This window comes from Corvus cornix, chromosome 2 (genome assembly GCF_000738735.6).
Source record: "Corvus cornix cornix isolate S_Up_H32 chromosome 2, ASM73873v5, whole genome shotgun sequence".
Classification (NCBI taxonomy): domain Eukaryota; kingdom Metazoa; phylum Chordata; class Aves; order Passeriformes; family Corvidae; genus Corvus; species Corvus cornix.
The window spans coordinates 133,953,709-133,979,577 of NC_046333.1; the positions used below are offsets into that span (position 1 = coordinate 133,953,709).

Sequence of the window (25,869 nt, forward strand, 5' to 3'; positions counted from 1 at the left end):
GAGCCGGGCGTCGCCATGGGCTGCGGGGGCAGCCGGGGCCGACGCTATCGAGCCCCGCTACTACGAGAGCTGGACGCGGGAGACCGAGTCCACTTGGCTGACCAACACGGACTCCGAGAGCCCGCCGCAGGAGGGTGGCAGCGCCGAGGGCCCCGGCCGGGAGCAAGGCGGCCCGCGCCCCGGTGAGTGAAGGAGACGCGAGCGGGCACGGCGGGGAGGGGAACGGCTGCGACACGCACTGTATGTGCACCTACACACGCTGTACGTGCACCTACACACGCCGCATGTGCAACTGCACACGCTGCATAGACACCTGCACACGCACGGTGTGCGTGCATGAAGGGGTTGTGCGCCGATCCACCTCCTGCTGTGAGGAGAACGTATTCCGCCACTTCGGCCCCCCCCAAGAGATGCAGGCGCCCAACTCTGCGCTGAAGCCGCGGAGGCTCGGAGCGTTCCGAGCGTCTGCCCTGGCCGGCCAGCCCCTCCGAGAGCGGGCCCTCGGGACCCGAGCAGGGGCCGGGACCGGCCAGCGCGGAGAGCGGCCCCGCGGGGAGCGGCCCCGCCGCGCTCCGGGCTCTGGGCTGCCAGAGCTGGTTCGGGCTCTGTAGACCCGCTCACGGCGGTGCTCGGCTATGAGCGCGAGCACATAGACGTCGTCAACTGTGGAACAATGTTACCAGAAGGGAAGAGAGCTTGGTCCTCGAGGTTCTTCCTGTACATGGCTTTTTCTTTTGCAAGACAAGTAAATTAGGAAATAGGTTGAGATTAGGGAAGACGCAGCTTTCTTCCACACTACCTCTGATGCCTTCTGATACACAGAAAGCTGACCAGAGGGTGGGCTGTACAAGAGCAGACCTTCAAGTTTGAATTTCCCAGTTCTTGTCAGTATGCTACATCCTTAGTTGTGTACCTGAGGTGTTACAGAAGCAACAGATATGGGAGAGGGATTGAGGAGCTTTGTTCTGATGTGCAGTTTAAAATGTTTTAAGAATTACTATGTATTGCAGCAGTATCTAGAAATCTCAGCCTAGGTCCAGAAATTCATTGTGCTAGATATTGTTGCTACCCAAAATAGATTAAAATTTCCATATAAAGCAGTAAATGCCTATAGGCAGCTTCAGATGAAAAGAAGTAGCTTTACAGACGTTTGTAGAAAGTAACAAAGCACCAGGAAGAAATTATGGAAGTGCAAGAGTGAAAATTCACAAAGGTGGGCATCACAGGCCAGCCGGAATAGGGAGATCATGACTCTCTGCTGACTGAAATACGACAGGGAGGGAGAAGTCACAAAGGGTCCATATTGTACTCCTGAAGGCTAAAGAAATATTCTGAAAGTCACATGGGAAATTATGATCATTTGAAGGCGAATGGGTGAGTCTATGAGATATCATATTAAAGAGGATTAGATAAGGAATTTAAAGAGGTTCAAGATGATGCTGACCAGTAAGTTCAAATGACAGGTAGCAATGTTATCTCCAGCAGTGAAAGCTAAACAGAGTGTTATCTTTTTACCCCCACTTAGCATTATGTTAGCCATGTTTTTTGTGTTGGTGCCTAAACATCATAAACAGAAGCCAGACAGTCCAAGATCTGACACTGAATAGGAGGTAATAAAGAGATAGATCAGTAAGTATTCCTCCTGGAAACATGTGATAATTGAATTTGTGTTTAGAGATGAGAATACCAGAGATAAGGAGAGGAGAACAACACTCAAGACCAGTAGAGACTGATTAGGGCATGAAAAGCTTTACAAGAAAACCCTGCAGAAGAGATTAGATGGAAAGCGATGAGGAAAGGACAGAGCAGGAGCAAAAAGGATGAGTAGGACTTTAGTTAGGGCAAGATTCACTCGTCAACAGACCTGTGGTGGCGGCAGTTTAAGGAACCTGAGGAACACACACTTCTCCCAATTAGTGCCTCAAAAGTCATGAAGTACTTCATGGAGAGATGTTGTAGGGTAAGATTTGAGGTAGGGAAGAAATAGGGATAAGGAGAGGTACTCCAGGGACTAGAAACAGCACTCTAAGTAAACTTACAGATGAAAGGGAGAGGAAGGAGCAATTGGAGGGGCAAATGAGGTCAAGTATGGGTTTAAGACATGAAGAGGAAAACATGGCTTTATTGTGAGAATTGAAAACTGCCCAACAGTGATAGACAAAAAAGAAGAGTGAGGGAGGGGACAAGAGCAGGATGGGAGAGATGGGGAAGTGGGAGATGACATTGACGTAAGTCAAGGTAGGAAGACTCTGTAACTGGGACACAGAAAGGAAGGAGGCAGCCAGGGAAGGGGGCACCAGCCAAATGAGGATTGGGAAAGAGGATGAAGTTGTTCTTTGTAATTTTTCACTTGGAATAAATTGGTGAAATTCTGTGAAGAGAAAGAAGTAGAGATAGAATGAAAGAAATATTTTGGGGAACGACAAAAGCAGTAAGAGGTGGTTGTGATTGTCAACATGTCTCAGTTAAGTAGAAAAAACAACAGAACTGAATATCAAAATGCAAAGAGGGGTAAATTACTCAGGGATGAAAGAATGTCATATATCAATCAACAGGATCAGAGAGTGTATCAATGAGGAAAGGGTTAGTAACTACCATATATTAATCTTAGTAATCTCATACCACCACAAATATCATCACATCCTTCTCTTTTTTCAGCTAGTACATTTAGCTTTCTGTGCCTGCTCTCATTTGAATTATATGTATTTCTGTAACCAAATGTTTGTACCTTTACCAAAGCATTTTGGAAGCTAAAATATTATTAAATTAAAAGGGAAGTATTGAGGATTTTTCATTTTCTCATTTGCTTTTCTATTTTTTCAATTTCAATTGATTTCTTAGACTATTTGTTAATTTCCCTACTTGACTTTTTACATCCATTTTTATAAAGTGAATTGTAATCTCCCTATTTTTTACAGGAAGACATATAGGACAGTATTAGTTGCTATAACAGGTAAAATATGAGAGATGGTCTTAGGTTCATGAGAAGTGACTTAGGTGACGAGAAGTCACAAACAACCACAAATATAGGTGATTGTAACTTGTTGCAGTACACTGCTGAGGCTTTGGCAATGAGGAACAGGGTAACCTGATATGGATGAAGAGGAATAGAAAAGTAATTAAGAACTTCATGAAGCACTGCAGCTGGTGAGATTGAAAGACATTTTCTGGAAGATAAGTGTACGTACTTTTCATAGGGTGAGTGGCTTCTGTGAGGGAGAAAAAAAGGAAAGAGTCACAGTAAGCCCCTACAATAAAGCTATTTCTTGGAAGAACATCCATTGCTATGTGAGCAAAGAACTTTTCACAGGACTGAGCTACTGCGTAGGCTATAGCTGGGGAAAATAATAGACTACATTTCTGCCTGGTAACCACTCCTTGATCCTTGCAACTCTTTGCACAAATTGCTTTCTCTTTAGAGGGTCTGATTCAGCTAAGTCGAAGTGTTAGCAAAGTAATGACTTTCTGAGGAAGTAATAATCTGTAGGTACAGATGAGTCCCCAGGGCAGTCACCATGGGTTACAAGCAAACCATGGGGAAGAGGCTGAATTCACAGAAAGCACACAAAATCTGTCAAGTATTTTGGAACATGTTTGCACAGTCTGTTATGTTATATTGGGATGACTTGCTGAAATGTATATGTATATGTATATGTATATGTATATGTATACGTATATGTATATGTATAGCCTAGTAATTTAAGATGTACAATTTACTCCCAGAACCAGGACTGTAAAAGTACTCTATAAACACATTCAATATCAACTCTACCAGAATTTTGTTTGTTTTAAAGCAGGTTCAAAGCCACCTTATTTCTAGTTCTTTCTATTTTCACTGACTAAGTTAGCTGCTGTATTCACTTATTTTTCCTTTGTTATACCTGAAGTGCTTCAGAGTGGATATGGCAGGTTGCCTTGTGGTCAGAGAGACTTTACAATCAATTTACCCCAGGGGCTGCAAGTGCCTTAGGACAGACTTTCTCCTTACTGTTTTCCCACACCAACCAGCACAGTAAGACCCCAGTCTTTAATGGGGATTGTTACTGAAATGCAAATAAAAGTAATTAATTTTTAAATGATGTAGCAACCAAGTAAAAAATAATTCTCTTGTGTCAGAACCGAAAAGTTGAACACTGATTGCCTCAGGACTGACTTGTTTGGTTCCTCAACTAGTAGAATATTTGTTGATTTTTTTAATCATTATGTGACTCACAGTATCAGCTAAACAAAGGGCTTTTTACTCTTTGAACTTAACAATTTTTTTTTAGTGAAGTAATTTTTTCCTGAAGCATATTAAAGAAATCATTATTTGTATTCCACACAGACTTGCCTGATGTACTCAGGAGGAAAACTTGCACATGGCATCAGCAGACATAACTGCAGTGAGTAGTCTGTCAGGAATGAAACCTGCAATTTAGGATCAGTTCAACCCCTAGTGAAGACATTAGCAAAATAGCTAATTGAGTCCTTTGTAAAATAAATAGAGAAAAGTAGAGGAATACAGGAGAAATTTTATCGTTGTCTAGCCACTGGCTGGCTAACAGTTTATCTTGCATAATTGCCCCAATACACTCGTGTGTTTATGAACGATTCTTGCTCTGCTCTCTGGGGCTAAATGCCTGGCTCATGCTGCTGCTCCACTGTTTCGCTGGACAACTCCGGGAAGTTTTGTGGACAGGGCTCCTATTTGCCGCTAGGCTCTGGTCAAGACTCAGTATGCAAAATGCAGCGTTTCAGAGGTAACCTTTCTTGGAGAAGCTTTGGACAGTCAGTTTTGCATCGTTTGCGGCAGAGGGCTGCGAGCAGCCGCAGCCGAGGGCCGGGCTGTGCGAGCCCCAGTTGCCGTGACAACAGGGACTGCCGCAGGCTCGGACCGCTCTGCCGTCATCCGCTCCCTCGTTTACCAGGTGTACGCGAAGTTAAGAGCTTCAGAGAAATAAATAAGCAACCATCAGGTTGTAAATGAAAAACCCGGTGCAGCAGAGTGTTTTTCGTTAATTGGACTGCAGAGAAATATTTAATAAACCATCTGCTTTAGCTCAAGAGGAAAAGAGGGATCAGTGCATTGCATGGATATATCAGGATCTCTTTGTGCTCTTATGGTCTTATGTTCTTTTATTAATGGGTTGTTTCAAAATCTTATATGAAACCATATTTTCCTATCAGAAACCTAAAATCAAGTACAGAAAATTCTGTCTCAGGCTAGTGATGCACTACTCACAGTGACATAAAAAGGAACCTCTAATTTTCACTTCTGGACTGAAACCAGATTTATTTGCCCTGCTTTTAGAGTACACACATGTAGAGATGAAAATTATAGCCAAGAAGGTTGATCCAAAGCCTACTGACATCCACTGGCTTTGTAGCAGGTATAAAAGCTTGTGTCCACGCTGAATGAGGAAGTTGCTCTGCATCACAATAAACAACTAGAACAGTGATTCTGATGTGATATTTTCAGGAGATAGCCTTATTACAGTTCAGAATTGCAGTAAAAGTGAATAAACACAGTTCTTCCTGGACTGTAGATGTATTCAGCAATTCCCTTTCTATTGTAGTCCAGACCTTGGGTGTAGTAATGTATTGTATTTGCATGGGGATGTTTTGTAGCAGGGAGCAGGGTACAGGGTTGGTTTCTGTGAGAAGCTGCTTCAGAAGAATTAACTGTTGCTATATGCTTTAGGAACTTCTAGTCAAATTTTTCACAGCATATCTGGAGGAGAGGGATGGGAAGTGTTGCAGGATGGAAGGCAATTAACATTGATGTACCACTCAGCAGTATGTCTCCCTTAGAATTGGAAATAGAGTTAATTTTGCCATCAAAAAATTTTATTTCTGTATCAGTCAATGGATCAGGGAATTATAAAGAAGCCTAGGTAGCAACAGAGGAAAATTATAGAATTAGATAAGTAATCTCTTAATAAATGATGGTTGTCAATCCACTGACCTAAAACCACTCAACATTTCCATTTCCCATTTGACACATGGTTGTGGGTTGACCCGGGCCAGAAGGCAGGCACCTACTAAAGCTGCTCACTCACTTCCCTCCACAGCTGGACAGAGGAGAGAAAATTTAACAAAGGGATCAACAGTTGAGATAAGGACTGGAAGAGAGATCACTCATTAAATACTGTCATGGGCAAAACAGGCTCAACTTAGCAATATGAAGGGAATTTACTACACTGACAAAATCAGAGCAGGATAATGAGAAGTAAAATAAGCCCTTAAAAACACCTTCTCCACACCCCTCCCTCCTTCCCAGCTCTATCTCCTCCCTCAGTGGTGCAAGGAGGCAGAGAATGGAGTCAGTTCATCACCCGAGGCTTCTCCTGCTCAGGGAGAGGAGTCATTCCCCTGCTGCATTCCTCCTCTGGGTTCCCTCCCACAGGAGACAGTTCTCCATGGAGTTCTCCAACGTGAGTCCATGTCATGAGCAACAGCTCCCTGCAAACTGCTGCAATTGAGTCCATCCCACGGGCAAAGTCCTCTCCAGACTGCTGCAGTGTGGGTCACTCTTCCACATGGTGCGGGCCTTGAAGGCCAGGCTGCTCCAGCATGGGAGCAGGGCCCCTCTCTCCACAGGCCTCCCAGGGGATACAGCCTCCTCTCAGGCATCCACCCCCTCCAGTGTGAGTCTCATCCACAGGTGCAGGTGGATCTCTGCATCCCTTTGGACCTCAGCGGGCTGCGAGGGCACAGCTGCCTCGCCACGGCCTGCAGAGGAATCTCAGCTCTGGTGCACCTCCTTTCCCTCCTTCTCCACTGACCTTGCTGTCTGCAGAGTTGTTCCTCTCACATATTCTCACTCTGCTCTTCTCTGGCAGGAAAATTACAACTGCACTACAACTTTGTTTTGATTTCTTTTTAAATCTGTTATCACAGAGGCATTACCATAATTTCTACTTGGCCCAGCCTTCGCCAGCAGCATGTCCATCTTTGGAGGCACCAGAGATTGGCTCTGCCAAACATGGTGGAAGCTTCCAGCAGCTTCTCACAGAAAGCCACCTCTGTGGTTTTTGGCTACCAAAAACCAGGCCATGCAAAACCAGTACATCATATACTTGGAGTTTGCTCAGCATAGAAGCTGATCAAGGACTACAGTATTGGCCTAAACCATTGCACCACAAGAGAGCGTTGAAATTATTGGAAAAATCAGACTCAGATGATAAATACAGCTTTTTGTAATGACCATATTTTTCAGCCCAACCCTAGCTGTTAATTCTTCCATTCCATACGCTTTCACCTTTGCTGTCATTTGATAGTGCAATAGTGGTTTAATTTCACATTTCAGTTAAAAAATGGCACTGATACTTATTTGGCCCGTCAGATCATACTAAGCAATCTATCCCACCACCTCTGGAAGTATTTTTTAATTATTTTTTTTTAATAAATATCCACTGCCATAAAAAAAGGATGCATCCATAGCTAGCAGAACTTAAGTAAAAGTGTCAAAGATACTTGAAAGATGAGAAATTTTCTTCTATGATGACCCTTCAGCTTGCTATTCTGTGAGATATATCAGACTCAATTGCTGGAAAAACTTCAGTCTTGTTTGAGAGTAGGTGGTTCAGATACTGCATGAAGCCTTCTGACCCATCCTCATGTCTCGGGTGGGAACAGCCACCTCTCACCCCTGTGACAGGAGGGGAGGGCAGCAGCTGGACACAGCTCTCCAGGTGCCTCCCCCTTCCCCAGCAGCCTCTTCATTGTACTCTTCTGCCTTTGGGACTTTCTCAAAACACTGCAGAAGTTGTAATGTCAGCCAACACAAACTATGATAACCTTTCCACAAAACCTCTCAGACTTTGATTAGTATCCATTTAGTTAGTGGCCAACAGTCTTGATAAACCCCTCCTACAGTCTAAAGCAGACCTGCTGGTGGACTGATCACTCACAGTTTACCCCAGTATAATAATTTACCGACTGATAAAGTAAATTCACAAAAAATGTCATGTACAGGAACACTTGAATTACATGAAAGGCTTTCCCAGCTGTCACAGTACCAGAAAGCAGAAAGGCTGTTGAGCGTCAATAGAGATGATTGGAATTGGAACCATCTCTCCACATTATTTCCCTGTGGAAAAAAACTCTTTTTACAGCATTGAAATCTTTAAAGGCAAAAATATTCTTAGTTAATGAGAGCCAAAGGTCTATCATGAACTAAAGGAAGAGGTTTTACACTGTCTCTGCAGCATGTGGTGGGGAGGAGGGATAGTGAGAGAGGGAGAGTGTCTGAAAGGGTTTGAGCAGAAAACCTGAGTGGTGGTTTTGTCAATGGCACTTTATGATCAGAGTCACACCGTGAACCAGTTAAGCCAGCAGTATCCTTCTGTGTATTCATGGACTGTAAGGCTGGGAATGCCACCTGCCCATACAGCCCACTGAACTTTCCTAAGTTAATTCCCACAAGGAGCATACCTTTGGGATATTGAGACTGAATTTACAGCTTTTCCAGTGGCTGACATTTTGCCTAAGCCTCTGTAAATTATCCTAGTAGTTAATCACTGTTAAAATAAATGTGCAATGTACTACCTGAAACGTTTAGCTTCAATTTCCAGCTGTTGAACCTTGGTGAGCAAAGCTGAAGAGTCATTTCAGCTCACATTTCATGTACCTTTAAATGCTTTTCATGAGGATTTATATTTAGTCTGCCTAAATATTTTTGCTGCTTCTCAGTGTAATTAATTGAAATGATGTGATTTGCTCATCTTAAAATTCCATGTGTGATAAGCTGGGTAATAAGAATGATAGTAATGCTTTCCATGTCTATGCTGGAAATTAGTCTAAATCATAACGAGGAATGCTTTATTACCACATCCCAAAGGAGAAGGAAAGCCCAGGTAAAGAAGAGGGAAAGAACATGTGAATCCCTACAGCTCTAAGCCCCTGGTCAGAACAGGGTGGGTACCACTGTGGGAAGGATGACTTAGAGAGAGCCAGCAGCCTGCTGCTTGTTTTCCATCTCACACAGTACTCTCCTGTAAGGAGAACTTCTGTCTTGGCATTTTAAGGAAAGGGTCAGACAGTCACTGAGCCAAAAGCCAGCACTTTTGGAAAACAGGCTGGTTTGCCATAATTTGGACCCATGATACAAGGTCTTGTGCATGGAGGGTACAGTTTTTAATGTGCATTTTACATGGGCTTTACTGAAACACAGCCTGTATGTTTGGATGTGGAAAAGCAAATACCCCCACTCTATCCTTCTAAAATCCAGTACTATGTAAAGCACTTCAGAGCTTTGCTTTTTGTGTGTTACTCACTTTGGAGGAAGGAGTGATCTGTTTCTGGCACATCATGTGGCACTGGTTAGTTGCTTAATCCATTCTGTGTTACTATTTTCCCAGGCAAAAGATGTACTCAGCTTTTAAGGTCTTCCAAAATGTTGCTGATGCTTATTTTACAATATAGTGAAAATTCAGTTCTTCTGTCTTGTTCCAGCTATCAAAACTTGTACCTTCACACACTGCACTCTGTTGTCTTTCTGGCGTTAAGTCCTTGCCTAGCACCATGATTACAATTCTCTCAAGTTTACCTTTTGTATCTTCCCTTCATGGTGTAGTGGTTTGGTCCAAAATACTCATTACTGTTTATCTTCTGTGAGATAAGAATTAGGAGAAACGCAAAGCAGGCACCAAACTTGAAAGAATATAAAGAAGTTTAATAACAGACCTAAAAGAGGGAAAAAAATTATACCACACCTTCAGAACTCTCCTCCTCCCCCCACCTTCCTCCCTTCTCCCACTGACAATGTAAAAAGACAACCCTTAAGATGTTCAGTATGTTTACCACTTCCATAATAACCTTGTTCAGTCCATTTAGAAGGAGAAGTCTCTCCTTGCTCGTGCTATGAAATCATTATCACAACAAGACAGCCGCCCACTTCCAAATATTGTTCTGTCCATTTAGGAAGAGGAGTCTCTCTGCCTGCGTGTGAGTCCTTTCCCCCGACTTGCAGCTTTTCCCACAACTGCTTTCGAGGGTCCACTCTTGAAGGTTTTTGGGGTACAATTTTAAGGTTGAGCCGTTCAGAAACAAAAGTTCTCTTCACCCATCTCTGGGAGCATTTCATCTCTAAGAACAGAGGCCCTTCTCCTTCCCTGGGAGCAAAGGGTCTTCCTCATCTTCATCTTTAGGACTATCTCTGGGAGTATCTCTAGGAACTGAGGTTTTCTCCTTTCCCCTTTGGAGCAAAAGTCCTCATCTGGTCCATCTCTCCCTGTCCAAACTTCTCATGAAATTACAGCTGTGTCAGCATCTGCCTATCTCAGCGCAGGTGCTTTTGCTTACGAGTTGAACACTCCACCCCCCATACCTTTATGAAATTACAACGGGTACTCTGATATATCATAGCTTCACAACGGAATTTCAGCTTTAAGCATCTCCTCTTTCTTTTCCCTCAGGTTTTCAGCTCTTCAGAGCAATAAAAGGGTTAATCTCACCTCGGCCTTACAGCTGGAATGTGGCTTATCGAAGTTGAGGGGGGGGAGCCAAGCAACTCCGACTGCTCACAGAAAGGCAGTGGGGGGGGGGGGGGTGGGTTCCGCAGGTGGAACAGGGCCCATCAGCTCCAGGATGGCCGTGGCCCGGCCCAGCCTGGCCCGAGCAGGGCCTGGCCGGGCCCGCTGGCCCCAACACGGAGCCCGCAGCCACCTGTCCCAGCACCGGAAACGAGAGAGAGCTTGGGGGGGAGTTTGTCTATTCTTAAGTGTGTATCACAGAGGCGGTCACAATTTTAAGTGGCTTAAAGAATTTTCCATATTCAAACTGACCAGCTGATAGGTTCTGTCAGGTCCCAGAGGAAGCTGTAAGAAGAACATCACTTCCGAGACTCAGCTCAGACTAACCTATGACAATGGTCAGGCCAATTCCCTTTTATTCAGCTTCTGGAGTCCATTTGCCATGTAGAATCATTTGTCTGGAGCTTTGCAATGACCACACATTCGTTAAAGAATGTTGCAGCATGCTTTTTGTATTTGGAATAAATATAAATTTTATATTCACCTTTATTTCACAGACATGGTTTCAACACTGTTTAATTTGTTTACAAGACAGCTATATTGTGATTCTCTATCACAGTTTGAAATTGAAATATACCAATATACAAAGATTTAGCATGTGCATGTACTTGTAAAGTTAGGCCATGCAAGTGATATCAAGGTTTGCCGCTTGAGAGGTTGTTTGGGTTTAGGGTGAGCTCACTTCAAACAAGCATCCCCCTGTAAGTAGGGAGGAAGGCACAGAGCTCCTGGCTGCCTCCCCACACCTGCGGTGTGCCTGGGCATGGCTCAGCCCTGCCTGCCTGGAGACAGCTTTGGAGAGACCTCCCGAATGTGCAGAAAATGCAAATATGTTGGTTGTATTTTGCTTCGCTGTCTAAAATTCATATCATGTTAGAGTTCAGAGAAACCATTCTGGACTCTCTGAATGTCTGGGCAGCAAATTTATTGCATTATTGTATTTGCTTATACAAAACATTGTTTCTGATAATATTTTCCTGCTGCAGCAGGTCATCCATCTGTAAATCTGGATCCTTCATCCTAGCTCACAAACCCACCCTCTGCTATGCCTAAAAGTTTCTAAATTCTTACTTGTTAGGTAAAAGAGCTATTGCATATTTCCTGAACATCTGGCCTGATCCCTGAGGCTTCTGCTTTGGAGGAAATGACTTTTGTCACAGACTCCACTCCATTCATTTTTTATCAGTCCATGCTACGTCTTGTTTTTGCAGCAGAAGCTTGTACCAGCCCTCAGGCCTGCAGATGCATGGCTTTCCCAAAATGATATCGTTTCAAATCTGGAAAACAGGTAGAGAAAACAGATATTTCAGTGTTTTCTGTACTTATTATCACTCTGTAGCATTAAATGCAAGAAAGTCAGTGATGATTGCAAACACGTATTTCCTCTGGAAGTACCTGTATGTGGTGATAACACTTTTCATTTGTCTTCACTGTGAGTTTTCTCAGAGTCCATCTTTACAGTGCAGCCTCTTTTTAGGCAGGCATCTTCTAAACCAGCATCTTATGCATTATGCATGAGATAACAGTCATGATAAATAAAAAAGGGTGTTGCTGAACCAGAAAATTGAACCCTACTGGTTTGTTCATAGTCAGTTTCAAAGGTATAAATTCAGCACACTAATCAGCAGCTACCCGCTTTAAACAAATGCACGCTTGTTACTCCATAACAGAACACATGACAGCACAGGGTCTCATGCGTACTGGGTCAGATCTAGAACATATTTGGGTCAGAATTCATGTCCTGTTTCGGTCACTACCTGTTGCTTTAAAAGGAAGTGGGAGAATACTGTGGCAAACACACATGGAATAATTTTCTCCACAAATAGTTGATTCTTTTGGCAAAGATTAACTTTGTCTCCTTACTACAAGGCTTCATACCCTGCTCAAACTTTTTGACAGCATTAGCTACTGCAGCATTGTTGATTTTCTTAGTCACAGAAATTTTCAGGTCATCTTGAACCTTACTAAGATTTACTCATTTGATGAAGTCTGTGCAGGAGATCCAGGCAGACTTGTCTATGTGTTACTTGTGGTTTGAGAAGTTGCCTGTGGTCCTGATATTTAAGGACTACAAAATTATCCCCCCTAGATCTCTTTTCTGTCTCTCTGTGCTGGCTGTCAATCCATGACACTACTTTGCTTTTTAGACCAGTTTTACTTTCACAAACTGAATTAATCATGTGATTTCTCCCCTTTTCACACCATCTTTATACAAAGGTGATACAAAAATCCTCATACAAAAATCTGGTTAGAAAGAGTTAAGAGTAAAAATTTCCTCTCCTCTTTATGAGATACTGCCATTAAGAAAAATTTGAATTCTTAGGTGTAACCAGGCTGTATGAAGAACTAGAGCAGCATGTATGCAATGTTTATCCTTGGTTTTGTTATCATTAGTGTTGTCATTATAATAAAAGAAAACAGAAAAAATAAGAAATACAGGTCTAATGTCTTAAATTTTCATTCCATATTTTACATTTTCATTGACTTCTCTGTGATGAACACCCTCTTTACTAAAATGATTCTTTTCAAAGCTTTCTTAGACAGCTCCCTCCCCATGTAAATGTGGGGGGTTTTTTAGAGCTACATGATTTAGCATTTTGAATGGACATAAGCTTGCAAATATGTGAGCAATTTTTCAGACTGCAATTTTAAATATCTATCTCCTAAACTACAAAATTGCGATGATGCTCTCTGACAATTTATGAAAACTCATTCAAAATTCAAAAATGGTTTTGTTTGTTCTGTTTTCTTGGAGAACAGACCAACCTAAGCTGCTTTCAGCTGTTTGTTCTAATTCCTGTGCTACCTCCCAAGTTGTACCAGTCTGACTGCTTGCATCATTGGGGGAAGAATAAAGTCTAGGATTGATTTCAGTTTAAAATAATCCTTTTTCCCCCTGATGCTACCAAAAAAAAGCATTTGTCAGACTGCAGCCTAAAGGATTTTTATTGGCCTGGTAAGAAAGGCAAGACTTAGCATGCCTGTGCAGCCCAGCAAGTGAAGAGGAAGATGGTGGTAAACAATGCCACGGGAGGACAAGTTCTTTTAGGCACACTTTGTGCTGGAAAGGTAGACGTGGATTTGTGAGCAATCGGGCTGCTGCATGGGTATTCTCCCTGTGGTCACTGAGAGAGAACTCGTGTGCGTTTGTTACAAATAAACCTGATTACATACAATGAAATACCAGCCACTTGTCATCCATTCCTCCCCACAGACGGAGAGGCCTGGCAGTCCCCCAAACACTGACCAGCCATTCCTGAGGGAAGGTTCACCATCACATTCGTGGGCACTTAGTAATCACACAGAAACCCAGGTTTTGGGAACAGAGCCATGAGAATCTTGTAGCCTTGCCATTTCATTTGAAAGTAAAATATATGTATTTGACAGAGCACTGAGATGGGATCTGCTGTTTTTCCTGGCCTAAAGAGGCCCCCAGCCTTTTAGCAGGGGTGCCATGAAAGAGAAGATGAGAATGAAAACAACCTTACTGAACCCGTTCACTTAAATGTCTACAGTGATTTAACAACACTGATGTAAATTGAAGCTCTAGAGCGAAAGACCAAGGAGATTATTTACCAAACCCCTTGCTGTGAGGATGGCATAAATATCTCAACAGTCTGCTTGTTTTAAACAACACTGAGGCAAGACCCTTAGTATTGCTATCCTGCTGGCTTGTAAATTCCAGATAGTACATACAAGAGTTAACACTTCCTTTTTGTGTACTGTGGCAAATCCTAAATACCAATGCAAAAATATTTGCTATTTTAAAAGCAACCATGTGTTCCTAATCCTTTTTTAACATCATCTCTGTTTTGCAATCATCATTTTGTGTTGTGTATCTAGTCTATAAAATAGGTATTGCTTTATGACTTGCCAAAACAAATCTCATGCTCTTAACTCTGCTGCTTATGCATTCTCACTGTAACTTCTGCTTGGTGCTTATACATAAAGAGCAAGTCACCAAAGTCTTTAAACTGTTGCCCACTCTCTAAATCATCTACTTGCCAATGAAATTGAATTCTAAAATAGTTGCTTGACTTCAGAATAGCAAATATACTACAGGATAAAATAAAAAATCTTTTTGCCTAGTATTGGTGACCACCAGGTCATCCATATAAAAATATAGTAGCAATAGTGGAAGGCTCAAATACTGATACCTGGTTTACTTCTGACAAGTATTGTGAAAAAAGTCACACCCCTGCAATGCAGGATGCAGCAAGTATGCTCAGGCTGCAAACTAACAGAGACAAAAAATGAGCCAGATATACTATTTTCAGGACTCAGATTTTCCATCACCCTCCAGAAATGGATTCATGAAAGAAAAATTATTCTATACAAGACCAAAAGATGCAACACAATCTGATAAACAAACAATTGTACTTAATAACAAAATGGCTTTTTAGCTGACAGCTGCTTCACCAGACAATTTAGTCAGAGGCCAGATGGCCAAAGAGACACATGGTGGAAAGTAATTTCATAGGATGCTCCACAGAAGGAAAAACTCCTAACTTGTATGTTTGAAATGTCAAAGAGTCAGTTAATGGAATTAGTGTGCAATTCCTAGTGCAGTTTGCCTGTTGAAAGCTGTGCTCAAGCTTGTTCTCAGAGCTCCACCGTAAGGTGAAGCAGCGAAGTCCTGGCTGAGAACTCAGACTCACACGTGGCTCGTTGCCTTCTCCATCTCCCCTCCTGACAACCGGCTTTGTCTATGATATCAGTCTGTGCCACTGACTGCTCTGCACCAAGTCTTTTTTTTGCCTCTCCTCTGGCACTGTGGAGTGATAGGAAGAGGTAAGACCTAAAACATAAGTAGGTGCGGAATTTTGGAAAATGCAGGAGAGGTGAAGTTTACTGTTGTCTTACTGAAGTTGCATCTAAACTTAGGAGAACAACATTAGTTTTTCTATCTAGCAGAAAAGGCAGTTTCCAAAGACAGAAGTATTTTTTAAAAAATAAATGATGATATAGTATTTTCAAGCTTCAGCTCATTTTTTTCCTATCAAAAACTACGTGACAGGATTATTAGTTAACCACCACAACAAGTTAAAGCGCCGTTGGAAAACTCTGCCTCCATCTTCTGACTGCTCAGGGAAATGCAGTGACTAGTTTGTATTTAGACTTCTTAACTCACAGAACCATAGAATGGCTTGAGTCGGAAGAGATCTTAAAGACCTTTTATTTCACAAATCTTTATATATTTTCAAGACCAAGGCTTTGAATATTTGGTTGAAACTTTATTGAATTCAGTCATTGCCTTTGCTAGCTAATACTGACAAATGTTGCCTTCTACTGACAAATCATCTTTTCTTACAGATTTCTGAAAAAGAATTCAGGACTTTGCTTCCTTTTTAGTACCCTTAACATAGGACTTGAATTCCTACCTGATTATTGGCAGAAGGTTTTGATTATACAATGTCACTTCAAATAGCAATGGTTTGTCATTGGTTTTCCACATACTTTTTTCTCACTTAGTGTCTATGACTCCTTCATTTTTCTAGGTTTGATACCTGCATCACTGGTTAGTAAATTTGCCTTCTTTGCTTCTTTTTTAACATAAAGCTCTTCATAAATCAGCTTTGACAAAAACTAAATTGAGAGAAACAGTCATGCTTCCCATGTACTCCTTGCATTTGGATTTCAGACCCAGTGTTGCAACCAGATGTTGAGTGCTCTGCACTTACCATAAATGAAAACTGACCTTTATTAATGCAGTAAGATGATAAAATTAATTTATGCTGTCAAACATCATGTTGTACAATGCATGTGTATCCACACAGCTAGAGCAGAAAGCAAATTACTCATTTATTTGATTGCTGATAGACAAAACAGCATGAAATAAATTTTTCCTAAATTTCTCAACTTCAAATGAAAACATATTCAAGGCAAGGCCATGAATAGAGCAACCTTTCCATCCATATTCATCTCATCTGTCATGATCACATCTAACCCCTTCATTTCCCAGAACTGGAACAGATTTAAGGGAGTCTTGTCTGGGTTTTAAGTTCAGCTCTCGGTCATGTAAGGAGCTGTGTGTGTAGAGAAGCCAATGGAGACCTGCAGGTGACAAAAATCTAGTGATATGCTGCACTCATTGACTGTTTTTCCAAGTTTTCTGAGCCAATGTTTCACAAAGCAGTGGACCATAGGAAAAAGCCCCAATGATGTCAAGTGTGAGGATCAAGATGACACAGGGAGGTAGACTGTTTGCACTGTGCAACTGTACCACACCTTGCATCACTGACACGATCACAAAACGTGGCAAAAGAGAGGGCCAGAGGCAGCTGCAAATTGCTCCTCAGTATTAATTGCCCAATTCCATGTGTCCCGACTAGGTCCTCTGGAGGATGGGAAACTGGGTCACACGGGTGTATCTACAACATCAGCCACGGCTGGAATGCTGAACGCCGAGAAGAGGAACAACTGTGGCTCTCAGTGTGCAAACCCCATGGTCCACAGCATGGGAGCTACAACACAGAGACAGAATGGCTTCAGGACCACAGAGGTATGAGTATAATTATGTTCCCTAATGGCCAGCACTAGCTTCAACCAGGTCTAAGTTACTTTTGTGACAGCCTTTCTTTTTGCAGAATTTTGCAGTATTAAACTGCATTTAATGTCTTGAGATAGGAGAAAATGGTGCCAGGCTGCACTACAGCCATGGCATGATTGAGCTGAGCACCTCTGAGAACACTTCATGCCTGAATGGCCACAGAATAGACGCTCTATTTGTCAATCAGAGTAACACACACACACTTGCTACAGTAAAGAAAGCCCCCACGCTCATTTCTTTCCAACTCAGTCCATCTGTGGCATGTATTGTACAAACTATTTAGATTAATTATCTGAAAGGGAACATGTTTTCCCTTAATTGCTGTTCTGCTTAAAATATGTGCACTGCATGAACTCTGGTTCATTCAAAGCTGGACGTGAAGCTTGAAAAAGTCAGTGGATGTCTTTTCAATAACTTCAGCAGGCTTTGGATCAGATCCTCCCCCTTTTCCCCCTCACTTATGCGTTTGTGTACATTGTATACATTGTAAGAACAAGGCTTTGGGGCTATACCAAAGACCAGCCTTCTCCTGTCACAGCTGCCTACCCACCTACCTGTCTCTTATGGGTTTCCACTTGCTGCCCTGTTTGCATAGCAGCTGCGGAGCTGCTGCAGATTAAAGAAAGTCAAAACCTATGGCTGGTTTACTGCTTCCTTGGTTTCTCATTTGAGGAGGCATTAGGTAAAAATTTGAGGAAAGGAGATTTCCTTGTTTTCTGGGTTGTCTGTAGATGCAGCAGATAAAGTCCTTTACATGGTCCTTGGCATTTCTCAGGGGGAATCTCAATTTCTACTTTGAGAAGTGCTTGCCATGCTGTTGTTGCTGCTTCCCCTACTTTTTCAGGGGAGTCATCATCTAATTTCACATCTGGGGAGAGTGAGACTGTAAAAGTTTGGCAATCACAGAATGTGCAGTCATGGGTGAATGTTTATATTCCTGTGGGAATCTGTCAAAGGTACACTGCACTCCCTTCCAGGTGAGCATGAATTTAGCCTTGACGTGTTCCTAGAGTGGAATCACAAACAGCATATCTTTTACATCTAGAGTTGCCGTCTGTGAATAGGATGCTCCCTGAACTTGCATTTCCAGTTCCACAAAATCTGGCACAGCAATAGTTAAAGGGGCAATATTGGCATTCAGTCTTCTGCAGACAATGGTGAGTGGCCACTGTCCCTCAGCTTTTTCGCCATTATTCAGGGGATACAATTGGTTTTCTTATCTGTACAATGCTGGCTGGATTGGCAGCCCTCTTAAGCATAATTTCTATCTTTTCTTCCAATTTTTGCTTTATCTCCTTTTCTTTCTGTAACTGTTTCTGCAGCTGCTCGGTTTCTAAAGATAGTAACAATTCAGTTGTTTTCCTGCCCTCTATTTCCTCTCTCAGATCTTGTTTCACTCTGCTGTGGCTTTTTCCTAACTAATTTCTCCAATTATTGTCTTTCTCTATGCTCTGCTGAAGCAAGTAGAATCTCAAAATTATCTTTCTCAGTTATAAGCTTGTTCTTGGGTTCCAGATCTTTCTTTTATTTCCCTCTCAAAAGCCAGTGATGACTTTAATAATCCATTTTCTGATTTCAAAGCAGCCTGTTCTATATAGGATATATTTGATGCGAGAAGGGAGTTTTTGATTTCCTTTTGTGTGCAAGATAAGTGAGCCTCCAATACTGCACAAATAATTGCTTTGCCTGTCCAGAATTTTTGGGCCCATTCTTTGCCTGCCTGGGAAGGAGCACATTCATACTTCTGTAACTGTTTATCCATGGCAATCCTGCCGACCACACCAATTTTCTATCACATAAAAAATTAGGGAAGGGAGAACCCCCTTGCTTTCCGTGTTGTCTGCAGATGTAGCAGGACTGGAGGCCTTCCCTTTCTTACTCAGTATTATCTGCCTGTCCAAGATCCTGGGAGACCTTCACAGACAATATTTTAGAGCCACCAACCTGGCACTCTAGGTCTGGTGAGGTGCCAGAGGCGCAGTGTGGCAGCGCAGTAAGTCTGGTCACAACCGCAATCCCTGATGCAAAACCGGCATGAATTGCACTGTAAGTCTGGGCAAATTCAGTGAGGCTCCACATTCACAAATAGGGCAACTTCTTGCCTGTTGAGCAGAGTAAGGTCCACAAACTGCTGTTGATAAATGCACTGGTATCAGAAAGCATAAGCAACAGAATTATTGTGGAATAAAGCTTACCTGACAGGTGTCCCCATGGGGGAGGAGAGGGTACAGCCTGTTGACCATCCCAGGACACAAAGGTAGAGTCTCCTCTGACCTCCCTCCCTGGTTAAGTAATATTTATATTGTTTTCTTTGAGGATGAGGGGGAAAAGTTCCAGCTGATGTAATTTCACACTTAAATGGAGTTTGAAGGACTTTATATACATGAAAAGCACGTACAGGTTTTACTTCATTGGCATATGAAAAGGAATATGTATTTTCAAGCTAAAGCAAATGTCAGCTTTTGGTCACCATTTGGGTCATTCCTTTGGCTTAATTCCTGTTAGCTGCATTGTTTTAAACAGAGAATGACTGCAACACCTCTGTGCAATTCCATCCTTTGTTTCTTGCCTCTCTCATGCATGAAACAAGCTCCCCTGGTGCCCCTGCTCCTCAGGTATGCACATAGTTTGTTTCTGCTGAATTACTGCCAATGTGGGCACGCCTCACTGAGCTTTGTCTTTTGAGAATTTTCCACAGAAAGTGCCTCAGCACAGCTTGTGGTGGAACTGCTACACCCAACCCATAAGAAGTTGTCCCATCTTGGGAGTCACATCCTTAAACCAACGGGTCCGAGCAAATGAAAAAGGGAGTTTGGATTGACCTTCACCTTGCATTTGCTAGCACACAACACATCAGTACATGCCTATTTATTTTATACCTTCATTGTATTATTATCTTCTCTATTGCTCTAGTACAAAGATATTCTCAGGTGACATAAAAGATACTGCTGTATCTTTTCAGGAGATACTGCACCTCCAGGTGGACAGGGACACATTCCATGGCAACATGACATCTAGAGCCATGGGCTTTCTGTAAATGAAAAACCCAAATGCTTGTCATAGCCACTAGCCCACAGAGAAAAATTAATTGGTGAGGTTGGATATGGTCAAACAGAACAACATAATTATTAATCCAATTTGAAAAAGACTTGGCCACAATTGAGAATTAGTGTGTACCTGTCCCACTGTTCGAGAAAATTGTCTAATTTTGTAATTGAATGGAAAATTACCTCTATATTGCACTTAGTAGGAAGTGTGGGCAAATTCCCACAACATATTAATAATGTGAGTGTTGACTGTAATGGTACTACTCAGTGAAGTGTGGATTCCTGCCCCGAGGCCCCACGACTTTGAAGATATCCTCCTGCATTTTCTAGCTGAAATACATTCAGTAACATCTGTGCTGTTGCAGCTCAGTGCAAAGAAAATTTCTGATAATAAGTAAAGCATTTACATTATTCTCCACATCTAATGCATGTGCATAAGAAAGGAAGTTGTCTAAACTTCTTATAGTCAAAAAAGAAATACATATTCCTAGAGAGAGAGTGTAGTATCTAATTTAGGCTCCAGCTCTGGTTTGCCATTCTGCATCTCTGTTTCTCCACTGACTGTTTAGGGAACCACAAGATGAGCAGATAATGTGAACACCCTAAGTTTAGATGCCTCAAGTTGAAAAGGTGATTATCCTCTGCAACTCCAAAGGTACCCATTTTATTCACCTGAACATTCATATTGACTACAGTTTTTCTTTTATCTCGACGTGTTGTAGAATACAACGCAATGCAGCACATGGTGCTCTTGGGAGACTTGGGTTGTGCCATTGGCCTGTGGGCTAGCAGGGAGTAAATCACATCACCTCTCTGTTTCTCACTTTCTCCTGCATCAGGCTCTAAAGCAGCCATCTGCCTTATCCCTTGACACCTGGTTATGTGACAGGGTCCAACTTGTGCTGTCAAAAGGGAAAAGGTTTGACACAGACTCTGTCTGGGAGATTAGTACCCTCTCATGACAGTAATGTCAAAACAACTTAGAAGTAAAAGATGATGATGGTGGTGATGATGAAGAAAGGAGTGCTATACTAGTGAAGGTAACAAGGATGGTCAGACACCTCCCCCAAGAAAGGTGGTATCCATAGTATGTCCTTGACTGACAGTAACCTGGTTTGATTCTCATGATAGTCTTTGGCAAGTCCTTGCATGAACAGTAGCACTGGGGGAGCAGACAGCAAAGGAGCAGGTGTATTCAGGCTGCAGAAATGTGAAATAATACACAGTGGCAAATTAACTCCAGGTGCTGCTCTGCAATATATATGTACCTTCCACTTATGTCAAAAGAACTTTATCAGACATTATTTTACCTGGCACTCTTACCATGTAGATAATGCCTAATTTACCTGGCATTCATTACACTGAAAAATAGTCTCATGGAACACTGGCAGTGCAATAATCAAACCCACCTAATCAGCTGTGTGTCTCTATTAGCCCGGAGCTGGGTGCACTTTGTTAGACCTAACCAGTGTGTTATAGTGCATTGCTTATGGCAGCAAACAGTCTGGGAGATAGAAAAGTATAAATTTAAATTAGGGAGGCACTTGCATGCCTCAGACAGACTGACTTTATTTGAATATTGAAAATAACCTGATGAAGCTCTGAAAGGTATATTTTGTGCTTGGGTCTTGTATGCAGGTGGAAATAAGTGTTACTTTAAAACCATATTTTCCTATCAGAAACATAAAATCAAGTACAGAAAATTCTGTCTCAGGCTAGTGATGCACTACTCACAGTGACATAAAAAGGAACCTCTAATTTTCACTTCTGGACTGAAACCAGATTTATTTGCCCTGCTTTTAGAGTACACACATGTAGAGATGAAAATTATAGTCAAGAAGGTTGATCCAAAGCCTACTGACATCCACTGGCTTTGTAGCAGGTATAAAAGCTTGTGTCCACGCTGAATGAGGAAGTTGCTCTGCATCACAGTAGAAGGATGTGTGAAGGATGCTGGAGACATTCTGTTTATTAAGTAGAACTGTTTTTGTAAATTAGGGGGCAATCATCAGTGACTCTGTTGTCATTGTGGAACTTACTGTACTGTTTAAAACCCTCACAGAGTAAATGGGACACACAGAAAATGTCCACACAAGAAGTCTCCATTAATGTTACAAAAGGCATCAGACAAAGTGACAGAAGAAAAACCAAGAACTGTGCCAATTAATGAAGAAAATTGCAGGTGAGGATGGACTTAACAATGCTTCACTGCACTTTAAATGTCAGTCACTGAAGACATGAAGATCTCCAGGTGTTCCAGGTTGAATACAGCAGACAGCTGCTGCTGAGTGCCTCTAGAAGCAGGTCTTGTGGAAACCAACTACAAACACTTTAGGATCGTCAGATGTCATTTGTCTAAAGCAGTGGCACTACACAGACATACACAGAAATTCATGACATTTTTTTTTTACTAACTTCTACGTTATCCCTTGTGTATGTCCTGTTCTGCGTTGCTATTAAGATGAGGCTGGATAACAAGGGGTACAGCTCATTGCAATTAAAACCAGGAGAGGAACAAATGAATCTGCATTTTTAGTCATAAAGGGTTTTGAGTGTGCACATTCAAACCCACAGAGTTCATTTAAAGCACTCATGTTTTTTAAAACTCAAACCCAGACATCTCAAGAAAGTGAGACTAGTCTTCTACTAAATCTCCTTTCAACTATATATATATTGGTTATATATAGTTAAATCATACAGTAACCTTTTTATATATTAAATTTTCAATTACTTAGTTTTTATTTATTGTTTGTATTGACATAATTTTGGTCTTAAAAACAGTAACTTTCATATTGATCAGCCTTACTTCAAAGTCTTAGTCTTAGCTGGCAAGTAGAGTTATGACTACTTGGTTATTTTATACATGCCCCTTTAATTATGTTGAAGCTCAGGCTGACTTGGAAAAAACTTACCATTAACACTACATGAAAATAACCACAATTTAAAAAGCCATATTCTAATATCAGTTCAAAAAAGAAACTTTCTTTGATAAGATATAATTAATTCACTGTGCATAACTTATTTAATACATTGTGAGCATTCTGTATCACAGTACTCCATGATTGTCATAAATATATATCTAAAAGGAACATAAATGTTCAGTGTAGTAAAGTCTAGGAACTAATTCAACATACTACTTCTTATTATGGAAGTAATAATATATATTCCCTGTGAGTTTGCATGTTCATGAAGATAAAAGTGATAAATTTATTTGCCTTCCCCATCAGACATTTGAGTATCCTTAGAGGGCTATTTAAGAGAACTATTCAAAAGTTGTTCATAACAAACAGATGGCATTTGGAAAAAAAATCCATGTATGAATAGTAAAAAGTCCTTTATACAAACATGCAAACAAGTATAAATAGGATTGTGAACTGAACCCCAGTTTATTCCATATTAGGATCATTTTAATAGCTTGCTGGTTAGGTGTGTGAGTTACTTTCCTAGTTGTACAACAAGTCTATGCAACAGGAATTGTTTATTAATTACTCCAACAAAAAGGCAAACTGGAATCCAGAGTCAGAGCCAGACTTTTGCATACCATAGCATATTCTAAAAGGGTTTACTGGCAGAGAGAGTGCGGTATAAATATCATTAATATGATACAAGAATGCTACAGAAAGTGAATAGTGATCCTGATGTGTTGAAGAGTAAACAGGATTTTGAAGGAAGGTAAAAGGGAAGGTTTGTTGTCTAAGAAGCTGCTTCAGAGATTGTTGCCTTGGGTGGATACCACATTAGAGTGAGTAGATGCAAGAACAAAGGAGTCCTGGCAGTGAGATAATTTATTAGCTAAGAAATTATGTAATGATGATGTGCTGACCAGATGTGTCACATGGCTTGGGTCACACCACAGAAGGAAGCCCGTGAGCTGCATAGCCCATAGGCATGAAGCAGCCCTGGCTCATGCCAGCAGCCATCAGCGAGGCAGCCCTTAAATCTTGTATTCCAAACATGAGATGTGACAAGATGGCTTGCAGGAGATGGCCTCGGTACACAATTATCTGGGCAAGAGCACAGACCTTGCTCATGCTGACCACACTTCCCATCAGGGTGGCTGGCAGCTGCAGAGTGGTGAATGCTGCCTGCCCTGGACTGCCCGTGATAACATTCCTGAGCTACTCCAAGATCCCATAAACCTGTTTAAATCCTGAAACTTAGCTTTATGGCATTCAAAGATTGGATCCAACTTCTGTGGTACAAGCCATGTTTAGTAACAAGCAATTTTATGCACGCTCCTCATGTAATACATTACTGTTCTTATTCATTAGGCAGTAGCCGAAAAGAAATTACATTATGTCCTAGGCTTCTTAGTGCTTGATGTGCAAACTTCCAATGACCTTAATAAAACTAAGAGCATGTTGTGGAGATACGGATCTTGCCTCTGTACACAGATTGGGATATACTTATGTTTACTTTCCTTCTACTAGAGATAACCACCAGTAGAAACAACCAATTTGTTTATAAAATAATATGCCATTCTGTATAATTAGGGCGACAGAATCTAGTCTATACCACTTTAGACAATTTAAAGTCCCAAAAATAGATTCCTGTGCTGGTTTTAGTGGAAGAAGCAAGCCCAAAGAATCAGCTGGACATCTTCACTCCAGGTAGCCCTCTTAGGAATAAGGAGTCTTATTTACAGGGCCTGTTCTTTGAGCATCGTCTTTCAAATATAAATGGCTCAAAGACATAAAATAAAATGACCATGTTAAAAGACATGCACTTTCAGATGAAGGACCTATGGACGTCTCTGTCTTCTTATATGCCAGGATTTTTGAAATTTAATTTTCTCCAAAAGACATTATCACCAAATAATGTTTGATGTCCCTTGGCTGCACATCAAGATTTCTACAGGTACACTGAAACAACACACTTTCTGCTGGAATGATTTGCCAACAGATGGTGAGTTCTTATGATTTATCTAAGTTCAGGTTTTAAACAGAAAGGAACATTGTCATGTTTCCATAATTTCAACGTGTAGTATACATAGGATTTTTGTCTGATAAGTCTTCTTCCACTATGTGAGAAATGGAATCACTCAGAAGAAAGAGGATATTGTCTAACGAAGAGAGAGGATTTACAGTTGGCAATTCATCATGAGGCAAATTAATCTTCTCAAAGACTCAGTACAGCTTTATCTTGCACTATTCCTTCATCTTCTCCCTTATGATTCCTTAACGTATTTCATCATTTCAGCATTACTGTAGGACATTGACTAGAAGACACACAATTTTACTGTGTGACTGAAATGATTTTGTACTGACATAATAGGAAACTATATTGTGTAAGCAATATATGAGTGCTGCATTAAACATGCATTCTTGTTAGTTAAATGACTGAGATTTCATAAAAACCAGGATACAGGTATTTTTGTTCTTTCTGGTATGTTCATATATATAGATATTCATTTGTGCATGTCTCTGCATGTGTACATTGTAATGTCTTTAGTGTGTACTTTGGCAGTTCAGGCACATTTTTTTGAGAACCTTTAATTTCTGTTTGTAATTCTGACACCCAAATGTAAAATATTTTAATGTTGGAACTGAAATCTGTTTTACATGCCTTATGAAAAGAATGATCTATATAATTTGTGCACAGAAATGGTATTTGAAAAAGCAGGCTTAGTTTTATTTGCAAATACATCTAAATTCAAACTAGACTAACGGGAACATTTTTGTACTCTCATTTTAGCTGCAAATAAATGAAGATTGACCTTAAACTTGAAAATGAAAATAAAGAAAAATTTTAAAGTGTC

At 41.3% G+C, this 25,869-nt stretch overlaps 1 protein-coding gene across 1 annotated transcript; it reads left to right on the forward strand.

Annotated features, from left to right (window-relative positions):
• BAALC (BAALC binder of MAP3K1 and KLF4) lies at positions 1 to 25,869 on the forward strand. The gene is given in 4 exon segments (XM_039549727.1): positions 1 to 36; positions 38 to 182; positions 16,847 to 17,016; positions 22,174 to 25,869. Coding segments are annotated over 4 exon segments (441 nt in total). The 5' UTR covers positions 1 to 15; the 3' UTR covers positions 22,279 to 25,869.